The following is a 20,847-nucleotide window of genomic DNA, read 5'->3' as shown; positions in this document are numbered from 1 at the left end:
ACCCCATGGACTGCAGCCCACCAGGCTCCTCCATCCATGGGATTTTCCAGGCAAGAGTGCTGGAGTGGGGTGCCGTTGCCTTCTCCATCACCTCTCTGGTCCCTGTTATTTATAAAAGATGGAAACTACACACTGAGGCCCATCTAATAATAACATAGAATTTTGTTTCTGAAACTATAAGTGTGTAAACTTGCTTTCTATATCTTTTCCTGTATTTTCTTAGTTTCTCATTTAGCAAATAGATGGCTAAATGGCATTTTCTTAAACTTTTGAAGATGCGTTTTATAAGACCTTGTCATATTAGTTTCCTGGACCTGTTTCCTGTATTTGGTTGAGGCATATATGTATTTAAAGAAATGAAAAAATATTGTCTTAGTGTATTCTAAAGTAAGGGGAAAAAAGGTGCAGGACGTCGTGTATAGTATGAAAGAAGACGTTCGTGTGCATAGACCGTTGCTGAAAGATGTCAGCAACTATTAATAGTGATTACTCCTGGGACATGGAACTGGATGGAAGGACCAGGGAAATTTCCCTTTCATTTTATATCGTTTTGTGCTGTTAGAATTTTCTACTCAGTGAATGTGGACAAAAGAGATGAAAAAGTTTGAGTAAATAATGATTAGTTCTTTTTCCTTGCTTTTAATATTAGTTCATACCCCTCTAAACCACTTAGGATTGACTAACTTTTAAAAGCTTTTAATGCTTTTTAAAAACGTTAAGCCAGTTGATGAACTGAAACAGTGATTTTCATCATGTACCTAAGTTTTGCACCATTAAAATAAGTTATCGATTTCAGGGGATTCAGTTTTATCCAGGAAAAAATGGCTATTTGTCATTTGTGGAGTCATGAGGCACTTTAGATTTCCATGTTATGAGTAAATTGTACCAACATAGAGTTGTTACTGGAATAAAAACTGAAAAAATAGCAGGGCTTTTGCGGACTTTTTCCGTGGAAGTTGGAAAGGTTAGCGGCAGTCTCAGACTGTGCTAAGACTCTGTTATATAGTCTGGGTTTCTGGAGTTGCTGCTATGTATTTTCTTTGACTCCTAGAGTTACCCTTTGCTTTCCTTGGATATTTAAGGTTTATTTTAAAATTAGAAAACCAGATCTTTGACTTTGGAGAGAATTTTATTAGGCACACCTTGGTATTTCTTTGGAATAAAGTAGCATTTATCAATTACTTAGCTTTAAATTTAGAAATGTCCTTGTAAAAATAGATAATCGAGATCAGTAAATGTGTGCATCAGAATGGTGAAAATAGCATTCCTGTTTGAAGGAATGGAATCATCTAGAAAGCACCCTTGTCACAGTGCTAAACTGGGTATTTTGAAGATTGTGAGATTAGTAATCGCAGTAGTTTGCTCATCAAGGAGTTTTAATTTAGTTGCAGTAGGATTAGGTCAGTTGTTTATTACAAAACTTGATAACTTAATGTTTTTACCATGCAAATAATCCTGTTTATTGTTTATGATGAGGTGAGTTGCCATCTTTGCTGTAAGAGAACCTCAGTAGAGAGAAGCTTTGCACCAAAACCATGGAGTAGCTGAGCTCTTTCTAGAGATTTGTGTGTGCCTGTCTTTCTTTACTGCCTCTGGGCAAGAAAAGAGAGTGCTCTTTGTTTTATGAAAATAATCTGTATTTAGTTAAGGAAATGCAGACCTGTTGGCTCTTGTCAGTTATTTGACTTCATTATGACTAGAGCACAGGCTTTGTCTTGTCTCTTGTTGGCTGTGTGCTTTATTTGTAGCATCATAGTTATGGTGAAGTTAATATTTAAATCAATTTCGTGTGAAGTTGAGGAGAAACTGTGAGTTATCTATGCACAATGAGCTTAGCTTGTCTGTTGTTGTGAAATTAAAATGTCAGATATACCACCAGGCTCCTCTGTCCATGGAATTGTACAGGTAAGAATACTGGAGTGGGTTGCCTTTTCCTATTCCAGGGGATCTTCCTGGCCCAGGGATCGCACCTGAGTCTCCTACATTGCAGTGGATTCCTTACTGTCTGTACCCGGGAAGCCCTGATTAGGATTTGGGTTGTGGGTGCCATTGAGAGTTTAGGTTTAGCTAAATATTTATAGGACTGAGTCATGTAATAGCACTTGTTCATGTGTGCCAATAGCATAGCTTATTCCTTGTGAAATGTGCTGTTCAGAATCTTAATGGTTATTTTTGAGTAATCATTTAATCAAGATATTTGATGACAAAATTGATTTTATAAACCGTAGTTTTCTAATTTGCACAATGAAGATGATCCCTGACTATTTTAGGGTTGTTTCAGGGATTACATGATGTATGAGGCATCCGAAGTTCCTGACAGAAAGGCGTTCAATAAGTGTTGGTTACAACTGTGAACAGCACTGTCCTGTGGGTAATTCACATTAGGTAGTGTGTTGTGTGATTCTTGTCTTTATGGAGGCAGGAATTTCACATATAAACAGAGGTCTACATGGGGAGAAATAGCAGGTAAAGATAGTAAGTCCCATTCCTTTACAGGCTCGTTTGTTCCCTCAGCATGGGAGGTTAGAAAGGGCAGAGAATAGTAAGGGGCTGGAGTCCTTGAATAGTATGGGGCTTCCCAGGTGGCACTAGTGGTCAAGAACCTGCCGCCAGTGCAGGAGACGTGGGAGATGCGGGTTGGTCCCCAGGTCAGGACGATCCCCTGGCGGAGGCAGAGCAGCCCACTCCGATATTCTTGACTGGAGAATCCCCAAGGACAGAGGAGCCTAGCAAGTTACAGTCCATAGGGTCACACAGAGTCAGACTGAAGTGACTTAGCACACCCACAGAGTTCTTGAGGGAGATGAGATGAGTATAACACTGTTCTTGGAGCTGCACAGAATGATTTTATGTTGTCGTCATCTCTGCCCAATAGCTTTAAAAAAAAGGGAACCTGAGTTTCCTTTCCTGAGAGTATTCTAGATGTGTTAATGTCTGCTGCTACCTCTTTCAGCGTGGAGACAGAGGAGTGGGACTTTAACCTGTGGCCACATGTAATGGTTAGTAAGTTACTTATCATTTGAATACCACATTTCGTTGATTAGCACTTATTTGGCATTCTGAGATCTCTGAAATTGAGATGCTCCTTAATTTACCATCCTCCACATAGCACACGTGGTGTAGTTTTTATGGTCTACACACATGTGGGCTTGGTCATAGCTGTTCCTGCCACCATGGCAGCCAGGTTACACACCCTGTTGGTACTGCATGGTTAGTTTACTTGCCGTCTAAAACGACTTTAAAAAGATCACACTATGATTCAACAGTGAAACAAAAACTATGAAGAAAAGCATAGAAACAGAACAGCAGGGTACAGATTTGATTTTATGTGAAGTAAAATATTTGTCTTTGGAGGAATGATTGCAAGTTGAGATTTTCTTGCAAAACTACAATCGAATGCATCATGGGACCTCAGAAAGGGAGATACTGTAGGTGTTTTAAGCCTTTTTTGATGTTGTTGCTGAGAAATATGCTAAAGAATTACCTAATGCATGCCAGGCTATGCACCTGGAAGCAGGGTGACTTGTGTTTCTCAACATAAATGAGACATTTTGGAGCTACGAGAAGCTGATGTGACCAGGTCATGTGTCTCCTAGGATTGTCGTGAAGGTATTGTGTCATAGTTGAGCAGCAGTTTTTCTCTTTGGTGACACCATTTTATAACTGATGGCACCTTAGATTCAGTATCTTCTAGTGTTTACATCTCTAGCTCCTGATGGTAGCTTATTTGGAACTGATTGTTCTACTAAGTAATCAAAACTGTGCTTCTATAAAGGCAGCTAAAATAAAAATAGGAAACTTGCTAAGATCAAGGTCAAAATTTAAGAATAAAATATTTGCATTGTTTTGCATTAAGTAGGCGTTTTTTGCCTGTTTTCTTCGTCTTCTCAGATACAGCATGGCATAGAGGTTAGGGTGCAGACTCTGGGGTCGGGCAGCCTGGGGTCCAGTCCCAGCTCCAACCTTACTAGCAGTAACTTTCTGTAAGTTACTCAACCTCTCTGTGCCTCAGTCTTCTGTCAGACGGCCACAGTGTGTCTCTCACAGGTTTGTTCTGAGAGATAAATGAGTTAATACCTCTGAAGTGCTTTGAACAGCACCTGGTGGGAAGTAAGCGGTGTGAGTGAGCTGTTATTCCACCTGGCATTGTCTTTTGTTGAAACACTGAGTGGTCTGAGGTGAAAGTGTGTCTGTCTATCCCACTCTTCTCTCCTTGGTTCCAGTTCAAGGCTGATACACTACCCATTTCCCCTTCGCAGTTGTTATTCCGTCCTTTTTTGGATACGTCATTTTGGACTTTTTAGAAAATTGGATATGATTGAGCTATATAGATTTGCACACTTTTACACAGTATGATCTGGAGAAGGCAATGGCACCCCACTCCAGTACTCTTGCCTGGAAAATCCCATGGACAGAGGAGCCTGGTAGGCTGCAGACCATGGGCTTGCAAAGAGTCGGACACGACTGAGCGACTTCACTTTCACTTTTCCCTTTCATGCATTGGAGAAGGAAATGGCAACCCACTCCAGTGTTCTTGCCTAGAGAATCCCAGGGACGGGGGAGCCTGGTGGGCTGCCCTCTATGGGGTCGCACAGAGTCAGACACGACTGAAGCGACTTAGCAGCAGCAGCAGCAGCAGCAGCAGCAACACAGTATGATCACGGAATTAGGATTCATTTGAAAACAGACTTTTTGATGCATTACTTTTCTAAACATCACATGCTGGGTGTTTTCAGTGTTTTCCAAGGTTAGCTCTGGACACTTCTTAGTGCAAAAGTCCTTCTCCCAGTGCCCAGGCAGTGACTGCCTGAGACAGATGCCCAGCCTCCAGGACTGCTGGGCTCAGCAGGGTAGGGTTCCATTTCGAGCCTATGACCATGGCCTGTGACTAGAACAGAAAGACTGTTGATGCTTTTCTGAGGACTGCACAGGGGTGTTTCAGTTCGTTTTTTCTAGTTCGTGATACTTGAGTGTTGCATTGGGCCCTCAGCTGTTGAAGAACAGAGGATACTGTTTCTCTTACAGCTGGCAGGGAACTAGACTGCCTCTTGGAGACACAGCACTAACCAAAAGATAGTTAGTGGTCAACATCAGCTGTTGATTCGGGGCTTCATTCTAGGATAACCTTAAGAATAGTATAAATTAGATTTCTGCTGGCTGCACTAAGTTTGAACTATTTCGTTTTTAGTATTCATCGGAAAGATCACTGTGTCTTCACTTGGGCCAACCGACCGTTTAAGTTGAGCTTACTTGTAAATACGTGTTTTGTGTTAACTTTTGTCTTTGTGCAAAACAGGACCAAATGCTTAGTGAAGGCTTTGAGGCTGAAAGGGGTTATAAACTGATCTCATAGCACGGAAGGTTTTGCCATGATTCAGATTAGTGAAGAGAAAACACTCCATACTTTATTCTCTCTGGAATTTTATTTGTAATTCAGAAAATTCCAGCTTTATCTATACTTCTTTTTAATCAATCAGACCTAAAGTTTCAAATGTGACATTGTTGGTGTTTGTTAATTACATGATCAGAAACTTATTGTCAGTGAAAAATGACACACACAAATGGCATGTGCAGTGCAGCTTAAAATAGCACATCTTCACATCCATGCAAATTCCCTGGACTCCTTATAGTGACCTACTTACGCACTGCTCACAGAGAAACAGGAGGCACTTTAAGTGTCCATTAAGGCTAGAATGTTACATTTACATGTTTTATGCATTTGCAGTTTTACTTGTCACTTGTGTTTCTTCCACAAGTATCAAAAGCATTTTCTGTGATTAAGCTTTTAAAAGAGTAATACATCTGACATTTCACAGTGTGTCTGACAGTCAGTACCTTGTTGCTTGGAGCTTATTGGTTTCTTAAAGTAAGAAATGCAGTTCTCAAGCCTGTTTACCCTAGATGTTCATGTCTCTTCGTTACATGTATCCCGGTTTACTTTCTGATTGACACATGTCTTATGTTCATTTTGTTTCTGAAATACAGAGCTGCCAAATGCTGTTAAATCAACTGAGAGAAATCACAGGCATTCAGGACCCTTCTTTTCTTCATGAAGCTCTGAAGGTTAGTTTCAAGGCCTCTTTGAGTCAACAGGTTTTAGAACAGTTGTTCATATCATAGTTATGTCAGTCCAAGCTATTTTTATGCCAAAATGAAAGTGCGTATGTATAGGGACAGAAGTTCTAGAGGTCAAATGACCCAGTATCTTCAACCTATAAATTATAAGAGCAAGAAAAAGTTGAGGATGAAAGAGACAGTGCAGGGAACTCTGCAGAGATTTGAGATAAATATCAACTAACTGCCCTGTATGGACCTTTTATGGATCCTGATTCAAACTAAAAAATAAATGAGTCAGGGCAGTTTAAACTGGTGATTTGTGTGAGAATAACACTGTGGGTTGTATATTTTTTTAAAGATACATTCTGAAATGTTGAATGATGATGATGTAATAAGATGCTTAGGATTTGCTTCAGAATATCTGGGGGAGAGGAGGCAGAAGAGATAAAATAAGATTGACTGTGGCTCAGTGACTATCGAAGTCAAGTGATGGGCACTTGGGATTCAGTTATATGTTCCCACTTCTGTTGTATACGTTAGAATTTTTACCTAAGGAAAGTTTAAAAAGTTAAAACGAAATAGAAATATGGTCACCACTAGAGAATATGATGACTGACTGGCACCTTTATTGTAGGGGCTGACTTCATTTGGAGTCTGATACATCATGCCTTAGCCATTGTGCAGTTGGGAGGAGAAGTATCCAAAGCAGTGAGGTTTCATTCTTGTTTGCGTGTTGTGGGGAATCAGCACATGCCACTCCCTTCCTGTACCTGGGAGTGTGATGGCATCGCTTCACGTTTCCTACTGTATATCCTAGAATTATATCTAGATTTAGTATGACACCAGGATAGTAAGGAGTTATAACCCCCAAACTCACTTGCTGTTTATTTTAAATGCCGTGATGTTTGACTTTTGAAATTTGTTTTTTTCCCTCCTCTTAGGCCAGTAATGGTGACATCACCCAGGCCGTCAGCCTTCTCACTGATGAAAGAGTTAAAGAGCCCAGCCAAGAGACTGCTGCAGAACCATCTGAAGAAGAGGGGAGTGCTGCCAGCAAAGAGGAATTAGCAAGTAGGTATATCCTGGCTGGGCCCTTTTCTGAACTAGCAGAAATTAAGAGATGAGTTTCTGTGAGTGTCCTTTCCATCACATCAACCCTTCGGAAATAATGGTAATCATGGCTAATTACTGAGCCATAATGAGGTGCCAGGCACAATTCTCAGCACTTAAATGGTTCCATTCATTCAGCAGTTATTTAATGAGCCCCTGTTAGGTGCCAAGCACTCTTTTAGGCACTGGAGATGAACAAAAGGAACAAGAATTGCTGCCTTGTGAGAGATGAGGCCATGGAGGGAGTGAACGGGAGGCAGATTATGCAGAGGCTTCATAGCTGCTTGGCTTGTACTCTGAGCTGGAGGACCAGCCATTGGAGAGTTTGCTGCAGAGGCATGCTGTAAACTGGTTTCCACTCCCTAAGGATCATTCTGGCTGCTATGTTGAGAACAGAACTGTGGGAGGGAGTAGTGAGCATGGGGCAGAGAAGGGAGCCCAGCACCGTTCAAGAAGCTGTTGCTGCTGAGGGCAGTGTGGGCCAGGGCGCGGTGGTGGAAGGGTGACACGTGCTTGCTGCACAGGATCTGCTTACACAGGAGATGGGGCTGTGACAAAAAAGAGAAGGGTTAAAGGTGACTCCAGGTTTTTTTCCTAAGCGGCTGAAAGGGTGGAGCTGTAGTTAACTGACATGGGAACAATTACCGATGGAGCAGATTTGGGGTGGAAAATGAGAAGATCGATTTTGGCAATATTAAATTTGAGAGGCCTGTTAGACATCAAGGTGGAGTGTCAGAAAGACAGTGGCGATCCAAGTGTGCCGTTCAGGGGAGAGAGCTGGGCTGGACCTGGATAAAACTTGAAATCATAAATTTGTAAATGGTACATAAAGTTATGGGAAAGGATGAGCTCTCCTAGGGAGCGGATATAGAAAAGAGAAAAGGTTTCGTGTCTCAGCAGTAGGTACTTCCGATGTTGAGATGTCTGGGGAAGGTGGAGGGGGCAGTGAAGAGTGTATGGAGGCATAGCAGAAAGACCCAGAGAGTGGTACTCTGGAGACCAGAGAGGCTTCTGGGAGGAGGATCTGCCAGCTGGGTCAGGTGGTATTAATGGATATTTGGGCAGTTTCGAGCTATTCTGAGTGCTGCTGCTGTGAATATTCTTCTATATGTCTTTTAATACACAGTGACTTATTTCAATCCATATTTTTCTTGTTGAGATGCATCCATGTTGGCTATACCTATAGTTATTTCTTTTCATGTATAGTATTTCTTGGTCTGAATACACAAGAGAATTGATATATTTGTTGATTGACTTTGGAGTTGTTTTGAATTTTTTTGCCACTATGAACAAATCTACTGTGAGCTATTTTAATTCGCGTTTTTTTGTGCATGTATGCAAGAGTTTCTTTAGTGTTTAAAAACTCGGGATGTAATCGGTGAGTATTGAAACATGCCTGTCTTCATCTTAGTAGGTATTCAGTGTCTCAGATGGTAAGGACTCCGCCTGTAATGCGGAAATCCTGGGTTTGACCCCTGGGTTGGGAGGATCCCCGGAGGGAAAGGCAGCGCACTCCAGTATTCTTGCCTGGAGAATCCCCGTGGACAGAGGGGCCTGGTAGGCTACAGTCTGTGGGGACACAAAGGGTCGGACACGACTGAGCACTGAGCGGCTAAGCACACAGCGTTGGTGACGTTAGTTTCCGAAATGATTTTTTAACCTATGTATACTCCCACGAATAGAGTTTGAGGGTAACTCTTGCTCTTACGATTGTTAGATTATAAAATTGTTGCTTGTGTTTTTGATGTAAAATGATTGTCCTGTTTTTAACTAGAATTTAAAAAACTTAAATAATGATACTGGTCATCTTTTCCCTTTTGACCTTCATGTTTCTTCATGTGACATTTCTCTTAGTATCTACTGGTTTTTCTGTTGGTTTCTTGGTATTGATTCTTGATATTCTTACTGATAGTGACCTTATTTTCTTGATATGAATCCGTCTTTCTGGACTTGGGCTTTGCAAAATACCTTCTTATTGATGACCTGTGTTTTTCCTCTGTGGTGATGAGCTAATAAATAGCTTTCATTTATTAATCTTCTTCTGTGGTTTATGGTTTTTGTTTAAGAACTCCTATACCATGGTGTCATAGGATATTCTGTTTTATTTTCTTCTAAAATTGTAATGTTTTGCTTTTCATATTTAAATATTTAATTCATCTGAAATGGATTATTTTGGTAAGAAATAAGATAGAAATATAGTTAGATCTATCACTGCCCCCCAGCACCTCCCCTCACTACCCAGGACCTTTTATTGAAAAGGTAGTACTTACCACTGATCTGTAGTATTAGCTCTGTACATTATTTTCGTGTTTTCCATTTTACTTCATTTCTGTTTTTAATTCTTTGCGGTATATACCTAGGAGTGGAATCGCTAGATCATATAACAATTTGTGCTTAAGTTAAAAAAAATTCTAGAATACCTTTTTTTCCATGACTACTACATTATCACACTTAAAAATTAATAACAATTTCTTAATCTCATCAAATACTATTGTAGAAATTTCCCTGCTTGTCTCATGAACAATATGTTGGTAGTTGGTTTGAGAGTATAATGACCCACATAAAATAAAACATTAAGCTATGTTTGAAGTCTGGTTCAAGATGGCAGATAATAGAAGGATGTGCACTCATTTCTTCCTGCAAGAGGACCAAAATTGCAACTAGCTTTGCAGGAGGACAACCTGCAAAAATTTGCAGCCAGACGGGATGACACTGGAACCCACCAAAAGAAGATACCCCACATCCAGAGAAAAAGAAGAAGCCAAGGTTAGACAGCAGGAGGCATACAGTCATGAAAAAAATCAAATCCCATATCTTCTGGGTGGGTCACCCACAGGCTGGAGAACAATAACGCCAAAGAAGTTCTCTCCCGTCTTTGGGATCTGACAAAGGGAGTGGAAGGCCAGGGAATCTGACCCTGAAGGCCAGCAGGATTTGATTATAGGACTTCCAGAGGACTGAGGGGAAAAAAAGACTCCAGTCTTGGAGGACATAAACAAAATTTTGTGCGCACCAAGACCAGAGAAGAGGAGCAGTGACCCCACCGGAGGCTGAACCAAAACTCCCTGTTAGGGTTGGAGGACCTCCTGTGGAGGCGTGGGTCAGCAGGGGCTCACCACAGAGACAGGGCCACTGGAAGGGCCCCCTTGGAGTAAACCCTCTTGGAGGTTGCCATTAACCCTACTGTAGAGCCTGTAGACCGCAGGGCTGGGTCACCTCAGGCCAAACGACTACAAGGGAGGGAGTGCAACCCCAGCCATCAGCAGATAATTGGATTAAAGCTTTACTGAGCAAGGTCCTGCCCAACAGAGCAAGACCCAGTTTTTCCCATCAAATTTTTCACCAGACTCTCCCATCAAGAAGCTTACATAAGCCTCAGCCATCAGAGGGGGGACAGAAGAAGCAAGAAGTAGCACAGTCTCACAGATGGCCAAAACAAAAACTGTATTACAGAAAGTTAATCACGATGAAAAAGCAGAAAGTTATGTCTTAGGTGAAGGGACAAGATAGAATCCCAGAAAAACAACTAAATGAAGCGGAGATAGGCAGCCTTCCAGAAAAAGAATTCAGAATAATAATAATGAAGATGATCCAGGATCTCAGAAGAGAGTGGACACAAAGATTGAGAAGATGCGAGAAATGTTTACCAGAGACCTAGAAGAACTAAAGAGCAGACAAATAGAGATGAATAATACACTAGAAGGAATCAGCAGCAGAATAACCGAGGCAGAAGAATGGATAAAAGACCTGGAGGACAGAGTCGTGGAAATCACTGCCACAGAACAGAATATAGAAAAATGAAAGAAGAAATGAAGAGAGCCTAAGAGAGCTCTGGGACAATGTTAAACACACCAACATTCACATTATAGGGGTCCCAAAGGAGAAAAGAGAGAAAGGATCTGAGAAAATACTTAAAGAGATAATAGCTGAAAACTTCCTGAGCATGGGAAAGGAAGTAGCTAAGCCCAGGAAGCACAGAGTGTCTGTCCCAGGTAGGATAAACCCAACGAGGAACACACCAAGACACATAGTAATCAAACTGACAAAATTAAAGACAAATAAAACACTACAAGGGAACTCTCATCAGGCTGTCAGCTGATTTCTCAGCAGAAGCTCTGCAAGCCAGAAGGGAATGGCATGATAAATTTAAAGTGATGAAAGGGAAGAACCTACAACCAAGAATACTCTACTCAGCAAGACTGTCCTTCAGATTTAATGGAGAAATCAAAAGCTTTCCGAACAAGCAAAAGTTAAGAGAATTCAACACCACCAAACCAGCCTTACAACAAATGCTAAAGAAACTTCTCTAGGTAGGAAACACAAGAGAAGGAAAAGACCTACAGAAAATAAACCCAGAACAATTAAGAAAATGGTAATAGGATCATACGTATCGATAATTACCTTAAATGTAAATGGATTAAATGCATCAACCAAAAGACATAGACTTGCTGGGGAGATGAAAACGTGTGCATGTATGCACTTCCATTTACCACTCACTCTGCTTGACCCCCCCCCAAATTGTATGTAATTATTTTATATTATAATTGTTTTATATTATTCAGTTAATCATGTTCCCATTAAGGCTTGCAATTGTAATTATCTTTTTTTTTCTTTTTCTGGCTATTGATTGTGAAAACATATAAACATCTTTTACTATTGTGATTATGTAACTATCACTCGTTTAATACCATTATATCATGATTGGCAACAGAAAAATGAGCTCGATATCACCAAAACTAGGATATAATAGAAAAGCCTTTGAAAAAAATCAGTTTTTAAAATCCAGGTGCATACCAGAATTATCTTGAAATTTTTTGAAAAATACAAATGCTCAGGTATTGCTTATTTTCTCCAGAGCTCCAGATATGTTTCTAATGAGCAGTCATGTTTAAAAACAGCTGGACTCTGGGTCGTCCCAGTGCACCAGCCCAAGCATCCAGTATTGTGCATCGAACCTGGACTGGCGACTTGTTTCATATATGATATTATACATGTTTCAATGCCATTCTCCCAAATCATCCCACCCTCTCCCTCTCCCACAGAGTTCAAAAGACCTGGTGCACTGGGACGACCCAGAGGGATGGTACGGGGAGGGAGGAGGGAGGAGGGTTCAGGATGGGGAACACGTGTATACCTGTGGCAGATTCATGTTGATATATGGCAAAACCAATACAATATTGTAAAGTTAAAAAAGAAAGTAAAAAAAAATTTTTAATAAAAACAACTGGACTATATGATGACCTTTTATCTAGTTTGTTTCACTTTTTCTATTTCATATTCAGTACTCCCATTTCATTTAGTTTATGTTCTCCAACTTTTCCATCTCTTTTTAAAATTTTCTTTCTCAAGCCTTTATCAGGTGTAGTAGAACATCTTTTGTATACATATATATAAACATGTATTATATATATTTTAAAAAACGGATGAATTTTTGCCTAACTAAAAAAATTATGACATTTTGATTCCACTTGTTTGACTTAGTATGAATAGAATGCTTGATTTCTAATTAAAAAACAGATAATGCATGAAGTAACAAAGGTTTACTCTATGGCACAGGGAGCTATAGTCTATATCCTGTAATAACCTCTGATGGAAAATAATTTCAAAAATAATGTATGTATATTTGTATAACTGAATCATCTTGCTGCGCACCTGAAACATTGTAAGTCAACTATACTTCCATAAAAAATAATATGTTAAAATATGTTTGAAATGATTTTAAGGTTCCTTTTATCTATAAATTCCCCATCTCTTTTTTTGTCGTGTTTCATACATTCTGGAATTTGCTGTTTGCAGTCCTGTGGTGTACTTTAATGAAGTTTTATGTCCTCTGTCTTTCCTGTTAATTTAGGTGCTTATCTGGCATGACAGTGTCATAGGTAGTATTGTGTATATTTCTCCTGTTTTGTCATATCAAGAAGCAAATAATGTCTGGTCACCCCCTTTTTGTGTTGTTAAAATTGTTAGTGTGTTCAGGTTGTCAGCTTGATTCGTTTATCATAAAATTCCCCACCTAGTGTTTCCAGCCACCATTGGTGATTATTGCTTAGATTCTTTATTTTATTGGAGATTTCAAAATGATAATATTTTATATATCATTACCTTGTAATTTATTAGTTAGAATTCTTTTTTTCAGTTGTGGTAAAAACACATTAACAAAATTTACATTTTAACCATTTTTAAGTGCATATTTTAGTAGTGTTAAGTATATTCACATTATTGTGTAAAAGATCTCCAGAACTATCTTGTAAATCTGACACTTCATTCCCATTAAGCAACCCTTTTCTCTCTCTACCCCATCCCTGGTAACAGCCTTCTGCTTTCTACTTCTATGAATTTGACTACTTTAAATACCTCATATAAGTGGAATCATATAGTATTTATGTTTTCATGACTAGCTTATCTCATTTAACATAATGTCCTCAATGTTCATTGATGCAGTGGCATGTGACTTTCTTTTCTTTCCAATTTTTTTCCTTATGGTAAATTACACATAACATGAAAGTTACTATCATAACCATTTTTAAGCGTACAATTCACTGGTATTAGGTACATTCATGTCATTGTGCAACTAGCATCACCATCCATCTCCAGAACTCTTTATTTGTTTTGTAAGACTGAAACCTGTACCCATTAAACAGTAATTCCTTATTACTCCCTCTCCTAGCAACCTCTGTTATTTCTGTTTTCCATGATCTTGACTACTCTAAGTACCTTTTATAAGTGGGATCGTAGAGTATTTGTCCTTTTGTGCCTGGCTTGTTTGACTTAGTATAAGGTCTTTAATGCTCATTCAGATTGTAGCATGTTAGAATTTCTTTTCTGTTTCAGGTTGAATAATACTCCATTGTATATGTATACCAGATTTTGTTTATCCATTTATCTGCCAATGGATATTGGGGTTGCTCCACCTCTTGACTCTTGTGAGTAGAGCCATTTGAACTTGGATGTGCAGATAGCTCTGAGACCCTGATGTGTACCCAGAAGTGAAATCGCTAGACCATATGGGAGTCAACTTTTAATTGTTTGAGGAGCCTCTGTACTGTTTCCCGTAGCATTTGCACCGTTTTATAATCCTACCAGCAATGCAGAAGAGTTCCAGCTTCTCCAAATCCTCGCTAATACTTGTTATTTTCCGGTTTTTGGTTGTTTTTTTGATGGCCATTCTAATGGACGTGAGGCGATAGCAGCACATTGAGGTTTTACTGTGCACTTTCTCTGACGACAGTGACACTGAGCATGCTTTCATGTGCCTGTTAGCCATCTTACATCATCTTTGGAGAAACGTCTATTCAGGTCTTTCACCTATTTTACAATCAGATTAGTTGAGTTTTTATTGTTGTCGAGTTGCAGAAGTTCTGTATATATTCTGAATATTAACTGTCTATCAGATATATGATAGGCAGATATTTTCTTCCATTCTGTAGATTGTCTTTTTCACTCTTTTGATTGTGTCCATTCATGCTTTTAAAGTTTTTTACAAAGCTTGATTTAGCTGTGTGTGTTGATTTTTGTTTTTGTCTATGCTTTTGGTGTCATATCCAGAAAATCAGTTTCGTGAAACTTTGTGTTTAACGTTTTGAAGAACTGCCAAACTCCATTCCTCTAGCTCCCCCAGCAACTGCATGACTTTACGTTCCCACTAGCACTACGCGAGGTTCTAACTTCTCCACATCTTCACTGACACTTGTTATTTAGCCTTCCAAGTGGGTGTGAAATGTTAATCTCATTGTGGTTTTGATTTGAATTTCCTAATGGCTAATGATGTGAAACATCTTTTCATGTGCTTATTGGCCATTTGTGTATCTCCTTTGGAGAATTGTCCATTGAAATTCTTTGCCCATTTAAAGTTTTTTTTTAAATTATGTATTATTTTATTATATTAAAGTTGGTCTTTTTATTTTTCAGTTGCAGGAATTAATGTATTCTGTACATAGTTCCCTTACCAGATAGACAATTTGCAAAATTTTTTCTCTCATTTTGTGGGTTGTCTTTTCACTATCCTGATGGTATCCTTTGAAGCCCAAAGTATTTATTTGATGATGTCAAATTTATCAGTTTTTTCTTTAACTCTTGTACTTTTAGTGTCATCTGGAAGACGCCATTGTCTAATCAAGGTCATGAAGATTTACCTATTTTAAGACTTATTTTACCTCTTATCTTGAGGGTTTGATCCACTCTTTGAGTTCATTTTTGTAAATGATGTGAGGAAAGAGTTAAAAGTCATTTTTTTGCCTGTGGCTATCCAATTGTCCCAGCACCTTTTGTTGAAAAGATATTTTTTCTCTGTTGAATTGCCTTGGTACCTGTGTTGAAAATCAGTTGACTACAACCATGAGGTTTATTCCTGGACCGTCAATTCAGTTCCACTGATTCTGTTCCATTGATCCATACATTTATTCTTAGGCTGGTAGACAAGGTCTTGATTATTAGTTTTGTGTTCTTTGTGATTTTTGTCTTTATAAATTATTTCATTGTTCATGTATAGAAATTCATCTAACTTTTGTTCATTGATGGCTTATCTAACCACCTCTTATTATTCATTATGCCCATTTTCCATAGATTATTTTGGGCTTCATTGTATATGTGAATTATCAGTTTTGTTTCTTACTTTGCATTCTTTATTTTTTCAACTTTTATTTTCTTATCACACTACCTGGAACTTTGAGAGCCACGGTGAGTAAAAGCCCTCACAAGAGACATCTTCATCTTACTCTTGGTTTTAAAGGAAATTTCACAATTCAGTATAAAGTCTGCTGTGGGTTTTCCATGGATAATTCTTTCTCAGTCTAAAAATACTTTTTCCCTTCCTACTTGGCTTGGAGTTTTTATTCCTTGATAGAGGTTGAATGTTATCAAATACTTTTTTCTGTATCTATTGAGATGATCATTTTTTCCTTTAATTGTTTAGATGATGAATTTTACCAGTCTCTTTTCTAACAGTAGCTCAGTATTTCATTTCTACAGTGAATTCAGCTTGGTCTTAATATATAATCTTTTGTGGTGTGTTAGCAGGATTCTGTTTGCTTATATTCAGGCTTTTCACGTCTGTGATCGTGCGTGAGCTTGTCATTTTGCCTTTCTCTTACTGTCCTTGATTGGCTCGGGATGTGACAAGGTGTTATGCTGGCTGTGTAAAGTGGGTTGAGGAGTATATTCCCTATTCTCTAGAGTAGTTTGTGTGAGATCGAAAGTACCCTTTTTTTGAATGTTTAACTTGTAGCTGCTACTTTACAACAAGTACATTATTTAACCTTCAGGTATGGGATATATTTCTGACCCTGTGAAGTAAGGCTGCAAAAGGGGGTGTTTGATTCGTTGTACTTCAGCAGCTTGTTGTTACTGTACTGTTAGCTAATCTTAAGGTTACAGTGTGGCAGTAAGTTATTACTTTGACTCTGGCAAGGAGTAATCAAGTTGTTTTTTCACAGATGAGCCATTGTAGTGAGAGCTAATTTTGTGACTGCTTTTACCTTTTTGCCTTTAATATAGACAATATAGACAGAAAGGCAGTGTTTCCTGCATGTAGACTAATTAAATTTGTTTATCTTACAGAAGTGATAGACCTTACTCACGATAGCAAGGATGATCTTCAGGCTGCCATTGCTTTGAGTCTGCTGGAGTCCCCCAAAATTCAAGCTGATGGAAGAGATCTTAACAGGTTATTGACTTAATTTATAATCTTTGCGCCACACCTTAGTGTGTAGGTCGAAGACAGTTCTGCCAGGCTTCTTTAATTGCACCTAAATGAAACTTCTTTTACGAGAAAATTTAAATTCATGTTAGCTTACTTACTCTTTGGTTCACTTTTGAAGAAGCTAAATATGATAAGAGTCTTACTGCAGCCTGCTGTCTTTGAGTTGAGTAGAAACTGCAAGGTATTGTAGTTTTCAGTTGATAGGATGGAAACCAAACTAGTGCAAATATCTGATAAATACATATTCTCTTTTTTTTTAAGGTGTCTATGAGTTGGTATTCTGTTCATAAACCTTGAGCCTTTGTAAACTTTGAGAGTTACATTGTTGGCTATTTGAAAAGGAAAGTTATCATTAACTCCCCTGTCTCAGAAGTGACTAGACGGATATATTTTTTGAATTGGTACTGATTTAGTGTTGGTATTGTTCACAAATACCCAGTTCCAGGGGTGGCATGTTAGTTTGTAGACACGTTGATCACCTCCTGTTGCGGAGTTGCTTAGGACCATGATATGTGTGTGAAACAGTTTGGAGGCGCTTATCTTTCACAGAGTGTCTCTCTTACCTCTTTCAATGGCAAGTCTGAAATAAGGCACTTTCATTGAAATGTAAAACTTTTAATAGTCTTGAGTCTCAACTCGGTTCCATCAGAGGCCTTACTGGTAATAATCTCTGCTAGGAAGAATGTTAACAACTTTATGTTTAAACCTTACTTTTCATTTATGTTAAAACTAAAGTTATGATATGCCCAGTGATAACCCAGTTAGTAGTGTACCTGGCATTTTGAATTTCCTATGAAAGGTTATCTACAGCCTCCTTATTGTTGTTTAACTCTTTTCTTTTTGATGTGTGGTATGTTGGCACAATATAGGATGCACGAGGCAACCTCTGCAGAAACTAAACGCTCAAAGAGAAAACGCTGTGAAGTCTGGGGAGAAAATCCCAATCCCAATGACTGGAGACGAGTTGATGGTTGGCCAGTTGGGCTGAAAAATGTTGGCAATACATGTTGGTTTAGTGCTGTTATTCAGGTATGAAATTTTTAAGAGACAACTGTGTCTTTTGGAGATAGTTTTGTAATGTATTAAGCTGAAATATGAGAAAAACAGCTTTGAAAAAAATGGAGAAAGATAAATAAAACTGGAGCATTTTCCCCACGGTATGATTGTATTTCGGTTACTTTCTTATGTTTCGGACCTAGACGCTCTGGTGTCTAAAGCGGGCAGTACTGAAAACAAAGTCTTCTGTGCTTTTAAATAGGTTGAGTGAGTGGTGTGTTACAGCAGAGCACGAGTTAATTAACAAGGAGAAACCCGTCTTTGAGAGGCTATTGTAAGGGACCAAGCAGGAAGGAAATGGTCGCGGCCTGGAATGGAAAAGTGGCATAAACTGTGGAAGGTGGGAATAAAAACATTCTCAAGGTGTTCAGGAGATCAGATGTATAGGGCATGGCAGGCAGCCTAGTAGGGATATGTGCAGGAAGGGTTGAGGAAGACCAGATTTCTGACTTGAGCTACCAGGTGGGCAGCAGTGCCGTTTGACACCAGAGGAGGAATAATTTGCATGTGTGTTAAACGTGGGGTTTGGTTGGTTTTAAAACATGCTGAGCTGTAGGGTCCACATGGACTACTGGGTAGGCAGTTGTCTTTGTGAATCTGTTGTTCAGTAAAAGGACCTGGGTTGCAGATAAAATTCTGGGAATCAGTAGCCTGTAGTTGGTGATCAAGCCCCATGGATGGATGGATGAATTACCCTGGGGAGCGTGTTGCCTCTTAAACTTAACGTGGCTGCAGTGCAGCACTTGACCCCATCCTGCAAGCTTCTCCTTCATTGTACTTGACAGCAACCCAACTGCTCAGCCAAAAACTGAATCCTCTGCTTCCACGCATAAAACCCATTGGTTCCTTCAACTGACTCCTTGCCTGGCACTGTTTTAGCGCTGGGGAAACAGCAGTAGATAAAACAAGGCCCACACTCCCAGGGAGTTTGAAAAGAGTGGGACATACAGGATACAAATTACATATCAGGTGGTGCTAAGGACTATAAAGACGAATGAGAGTAAGAGGGACTAGAGAGGAAAGGGGTGCTGTTCATTCAAGGGGGTTGGGTAAGGCCTTTCTGCCACGGTGAGCATCCGAGCAGAGGCTGGACTTGGGCGAGGCATTGGATGGGCCATGTCGTTACATGAAGAATGTTTCTTATGATCACATAAAGAATGCTGCAGACGGCAAGTACAAAGACTCAGGGTCAGGAGCTTAGTACGTTGAGAAATAGGGAGAAAGCTGGGACTGAGTGTGACCAAGGGGGAGTAGCAGACAGCAGTGACAACAGCGGTGGTGGGGGTACGGGGAAACCTGGGGGTCATGCCGAGGACTCAGGAATTATGAGAGGTGGTAAGTGTCGGAAGGTTTGGAGCAGACAAGTCCTGTGAGTCTGCTTCCGCTTTAAGCGGCTCACTGGCTTCTGTGTCGAGAATAGGCTATAGGGCGTTCATTGGGAATTAGGGATGCCAGTCAGTTCTTTCCTTTTGAAAGAGAGGGAGAGAGATTGACCAAGACTGAAACCCCGCCCTGAGTTGACGTCCCTCCTGTGAGAGATGATGATGAGGAGACAACTGAGAAAAGTTTCAGAGAAAGCATGGGAAGATGGGACAAGGAGCGTGTGGGGAGGGCTTGGTCTCCAGTAGCAAGAGGGCAGCAGAGTAACAGCAGAGGACAAGGAAGAAGTGATGACTGCTAACTCAGGTTGAAATGGTTCCTAAATTGTCATTTTTTCCTCTGAAATAAGCACCACTTTCTGAGACAGCGTGGAAAAGATGACAGAATCTCTTTAAGAGGGTGAAAGTTAAAAAGAGTTGTCAACAGCGGGAAACCAGCTGGCACCAGACCACAGCAGTAGAATTTCTAAAAATATGAAGCTCTGCTTGAGCTTATAGACTTAAACGCATAGTGGTATCAGTGTGCCCTGCTTTATCGAGACTTTTTCTCTTGGCAGTGCTCCACACTGCTTAAGTGGAAAATTAAGTTCATCTACGTTGGAGGATTTGCTGGGTTAGATGAAAGAACGAAAGGGCAGTTTGAGAATTTAATGAAGGGTGGTTAAAGATCATGGGATCAAAGCTGGGGAGAGGGCAGAATGATGACAGGAAGGAGGTAATGACTGGGGAGACAAGGAAGATACTCATTTGCTTGGGTTCCTGATGACGTCGAAGCACAAATCTCCTGTGGGCCACTGGGCCACTGAACACATGAGCCAGAGGATAGGTTATGGTTCCGGAGGGGGGTGTTCTGAATTTGAGGTCTGACCTCTGGCAGTTGTTTCAGGTACTGACATATCCTGGGTGTGGATGAGGGTGTAGAGATGGAGCCGAGGAGTAGGTCACGAGAGGTAAGATGCTCAGGGAGCCAGCCGGAGGTCCCTGGGCTGAACAAAAGTACCTGTGCTCCCTCCATGAATATAAGCCAGACAGCTGCTGTGTGCCTAGTGCTGTTCTGAGCACTTGAGATACAGAATTGAACCAAACCCAGACTGAGCCTTGCCCTTAGGAAGGTAGATTGTTATGAGGCAAGATGGACAAGGAACAGTAAATAGAAAATAATAAATTGCTGGAAAACTTAACTAGGTAACTAGATAGCTAAGTTTCTATACTATGTTAAACTGTGGTCTGTGTGGTGGGAAAGAGAGGAGGGTGAGGGAGACTGGAGCTGCCTTGGGAGGGCGGGAGGAGTTTCCCACATCGACTGCGAGATCAGGCCAGGACTCTTGAGGGGCTGAGACTGGAGCACATGCCTGGGCAGCAGGCAAAGGGGAGAGCCCATAGCTGCCGGGGGCGGGGGCAGGGGTTGGGGGTGTTCCAGGCGATGGGACCTTCCTCGTAGGGCCCCAGCATGGGCGCGAGCTTGGCATGTTCAGGAGACTTCAGAGTCCTGAGTGGCTGGGATGCTCGGGGGGGGGGGGAGAGGCATTGGGGGGGTTGTTGGGGAGG

The 20,847-nt window shown here is 40.3% G+C and overlaps 1 protein-coding gene across 6 annotated transcripts in view; it reads left to right on the top strand.

Annotated features, from left to right (window-relative positions):
* USP28 (ubiquitin specific peptidase 28) overlaps window positions 1-20,847 on the top strand; it is a 65,488-nt gene that overhangs the window by 13,123 nt on the left and 31,518 nt on the right. For all 6 annotated transcript variants that reach the window (XM_010830357.1, XM_010830356.1, XM_010830353.1 and 3 more), the window contains exons 2-5: window positions 5,986-6,063; window positions 6,999-7,128; window positions 16,723-16,828; window positions 17,734-17,893. In XM_010830357.1, coding sequence (XP_010828659.1) covers window positions 5,986-6,063; window positions 6,999-7,128; window positions 16,723-16,828; window positions 17,734-17,893 — 474 coding nt within the window. The remainder of the gene's footprint in view (window positions 1-5,985; window positions 6,064-6,998; window positions 7,129-16,722; window positions 16,829-17,733; window positions 17,894-20,847) is intronic.

This window comes from Bison bison, unplaced genomic scaffold (genome assembly GCF_000754665.1).
Source record: "Bison bison bison isolate TAMUID 2011002044 unplaced genomic scaffold, Bison_UMD1.0 scf7180017864518, whole genome shotgun sequence".
Lineage (NCBI taxonomy): Eukaryota > Metazoa > Chordata > Mammalia > Artiodactyla > Bovidae > Bison > Bison bison.
This window is presented reverse-complemented; position numbering and strand designations above follow the sequence as displayed.